Consider the following 3,291-nt stretch of genomic DNA (forward strand, 5'->3'; position numbering starts at 1 on the left):
TTCCTCCTACCGAAGGCATGATGAATGGCCTAGGGTACGTGCGAGGTGTCTAAGGGGAGGGCCCGTGTACACGCTCTCTCCCTTTTCTCCCTTTTTTTCTCCCCTTTTCCCTCGCTTCTTTTTAATAACTATTCAAGGTCTTCGCGCCGAGATGCCAGGGAGGCGCTTAAGGAATTAGAAGGAACACGCTCCTGCAGTATAGGTGTTAATGGTTGTTGCATCCCCGTGTGCCTCTTGCTTATTCACTTTTGAATATGCATGTGTACTTCGTTCCATCAGCCCCTTCAGTTTTCTTTTCATTTTCCACAGTATAAAAGCAGTTAGTTTGTGTGTTGATGTCTGACGAGGGAGGAGAGGCGAAGGGCGAGCCGGCGTTCCCTCCAAGACCTGCCTTGCACTTTTCCGTTCCAACGCTGTCTTGTTCTTGTTGCTTTCCCTTTTTATAAAGAGTTATTGTTAGCCAACCATTCATCTGCATCCAATTAACACAAGAAGGGAACTTATAATATAAACAATAACTTCGGAAGAAATGGTCGATTTCATCCTCTTCCGGGACAAACTCGGAGCGAAAGAATCACAAGCAATTTCTCAGGAGTGCCCGTGGGGAGGAAGTTTCTCCGATGGGTCCCCAAAGTGGAAGGGCTCTCGTGGGTGTGGGGGCGTGGTAGGCGTGTGGGGTGTGTGGTGGGCGTGTGGGTGTGAGGGCCGTGTTAGGTGTATGGGGGCAAGGGTATTGAGAACGTCGTCGGCAGAGGAGTGAAGTGGGTGGATAGAACACTCTGTAAACAACAGACGCCGTAGAAGAGTCACGAGTGCACGTGTGTTGGATACATTTTCCTTAATAAAGTTGGTGGAAAGAAATGTGCGCGTGATGTGGTAACACTGGTACGAGGAATGAGAACTCTGAGGAACATATTGACCAAGCCCTGAGAACACAGCGGGCTCTCGCAGCTCTTCGTCAGTAGATTTGCACCCTGAAACAGACAACAAAACGCATGTTCATCTACCTTTGTGGGGTCAATCGAGGGCGGGGAGTGGGCATCTTGGCGATCCAGGTCAGGTCGGAGGTCCTGGGCGCCCCAGTGTAAGGAGCGAGGAGGCTCTGACGGGTGTCCCAGCGGGGGCGGCGAGGAGGGCGCATCTCCGCGAGGGGACGAAGGCCGCAGCAACTGGCACATGGTCTGCTGAAGGAGGGAGTGGGCACCCACGCCCCCTGCGGCTGCAGCGGCCGCAGCAACAGCAGGACTTAGCCCGGGGGGGAGTGAAGGCCCGTTGTTCGGGGGGCCTTCGCTACCTCCTACAGCCCCGCCTGTCGAGTCGGTCTCGCTCGTGTCCTGAAACATATTAAACAAACTTAACACCTTCGCCAGCAGGAGGGAAATGGCAATCAGGGAAGGCAGAAAAGGAAATGAATTAAAGAATAACTATCAAGTTAAACAGTTTACACTGTGAACCCTAGAAAAATTCATACCGAACTATGACATTTTTCTCGTTTAGCAGTAGTACGACTTCATAGTGTTAAAATTAATCACTCTTTAAAACAGATTCAGAATTACGTATTCAGCTCTGCGGACCTTATCCGTTCAGTCGTAAAGTCGGCAGAACAACTTCAGACATATTTCACATCCGTGTGATTCCATATAAAGAAAGAAGAAATGGAAACAAGAATAATAGTTTCGCTCGCCAGAAGACGAAACATACAAACCAACAGCGCCCACAAGAAGATAAGCCTGTGGTAGATGCGTTTCTTTACACGAAAGAGGGAAGATGATTTGCTCTGTTTTACTTTAAATGTCAGGCATAAAACCAAAACATACATTCCCCCGCAGCAAGTGCATTTTCGGAACACAAAGGATCGTCTAAAAATTCTTTGGAATCCGTCCACTAGCTTCCGGACATATCACGGTGCACGATGGAGCCGTGAAGCGTGCGACAAGAAAACAAAACTCCCGCCAAAAAAATTCCCCTAAAACTGGCGCGCTTTTTCCCGCCATTTTTACTGTGTAGGGCGGTTAGCGCGAAAAGAACAGAGGTGGGATGTGCAAGCGATCCACTTTGGTTGATGATAAATTGCAGCTAATTTATCTTGCGGAACTTGTAAATGATGATGAATTGGGCTCTTAAATTACGTGATGAATGATAAAATGACAAAATGTTGGGGAAGGTGATTTGCCACGATTTTAAGGCGTCTCGGAGAAAATTGGGAAGGCCGGGGAAAAAGAGCTGAACCAGAGAGCTCAGCATTGTTTGGCCAAATTAGCGGCTTCATTTGGCTGTCTTTTAAGAAGAGGTTAATGCCGGAGAGTAGAGAGGGGAAGATAACTCCGCGTTTATGAAGCGTTTTGCTTAAGAAATGGGACCTTCGTATCACATTATCCGTAATGGATGTTTACAGTTTTTGTTAGGGAACACTTTTCTTCGCATTAGGCGTGTTGCTTGGCACTTTATTGAAGAAGAATATATCGTCGTAAAAGATATAAAAGAACAGATGATGAAATAGCAATGCAATGCACATCTCCCGCAGCCCTAGAACCGAAAGATATTAATAATTCACCTATCTGTCGGCCTACCCGACTCCCCCTACACAGGCTAATGGAGCACACCGATCTAGGTGGGTGAAAGAGAAATGGCGGGGGTGAAGGAAAAAGGGGGAGAGAGAGGGGAAGAGGAGGAGTCAGAGCGGCCCCCGTTCTCCTCCCCTTACGATGTGTTGACGTAGCCCCAAGGAACACTCCAGCAGATCAACAGCGGGCGTGGAGCGCTACCTCGAGTATCCACCTACGTGATCTCACTAAGACCTCAGGATCCGTCACGTCTTTGAAAGGGGAAGCTGGCCACACCCACCAGGAGAAATATTCCTCAAAAGTTTAATCCTTATTTTTCTACCCCCTCGTTTGTTCTTTACACTAACCGAGTGCTGTTCTTGGCTTGGGAATCCGCTCTCAACGTGGGGAGGGGGAGGGGGACACGGGGGAGGGGACCTGTATGTACTGCGTTATCGAAACTGAATGTGTCGTCATAACGAGTCAACGCTCGGGATAAGTTGCATTTCCTTATATTTTTTCCCCTTATCACAGCGAAACAAATGAAATGCGTGATCCGAAACAATGGATAATAGCTATCACGCGAACGACATTTTAAAAATGAGATAGATTACTTCTTATAGCTTATGTGTCAGCGCTTCACATGCCATAGCTTAAAAGTAACAACGTGAGTTCTTGTAGCCAAGACTTCAAGTAGCTTTAAAGACGTGGTATTATTTAGGCCGAGAGAAAAAGCGAAAGAGAGTGG

General features: G+C 47.8%; 1 protein-coding gene across 1 annotated transcript in view; it reads right to left on the minus strand.

Annotated features, from left to right (window-relative positions):
* Nucleotides 1-1,343, minus strand: part of LOC119593632 — a 45,827-nt gene extending 44,484 nt beyond the window's left edge. Inside the window, exon 1 of the mRNA XM_037942585.1 lies at nt 1,008-1,343. Coding sequence (XP_037798513.1) covers nt 1,008-1,343 — 336 coding nt within the window. The remainder of the gene's footprint in view (nt 1-1,007) is intronic.
* Between the last annotated feature and the right edge of the window lie 1,948 nt (nt 1,344-3,291).

The sequence above is a fragment of the Penaeus monodon genome, chromosome 32, assembly GCF_015228065.2.
Source record: "Penaeus monodon isolate SGIC_2016 chromosome 32, NSTDA_Pmon_1, whole genome shotgun sequence".
Taxonomy (NCBI): domain Eukaryota; kingdom Metazoa; phylum Arthropoda; class Malacostraca; order Decapoda; family Penaeidae; genus Penaeus; species Penaeus monodon.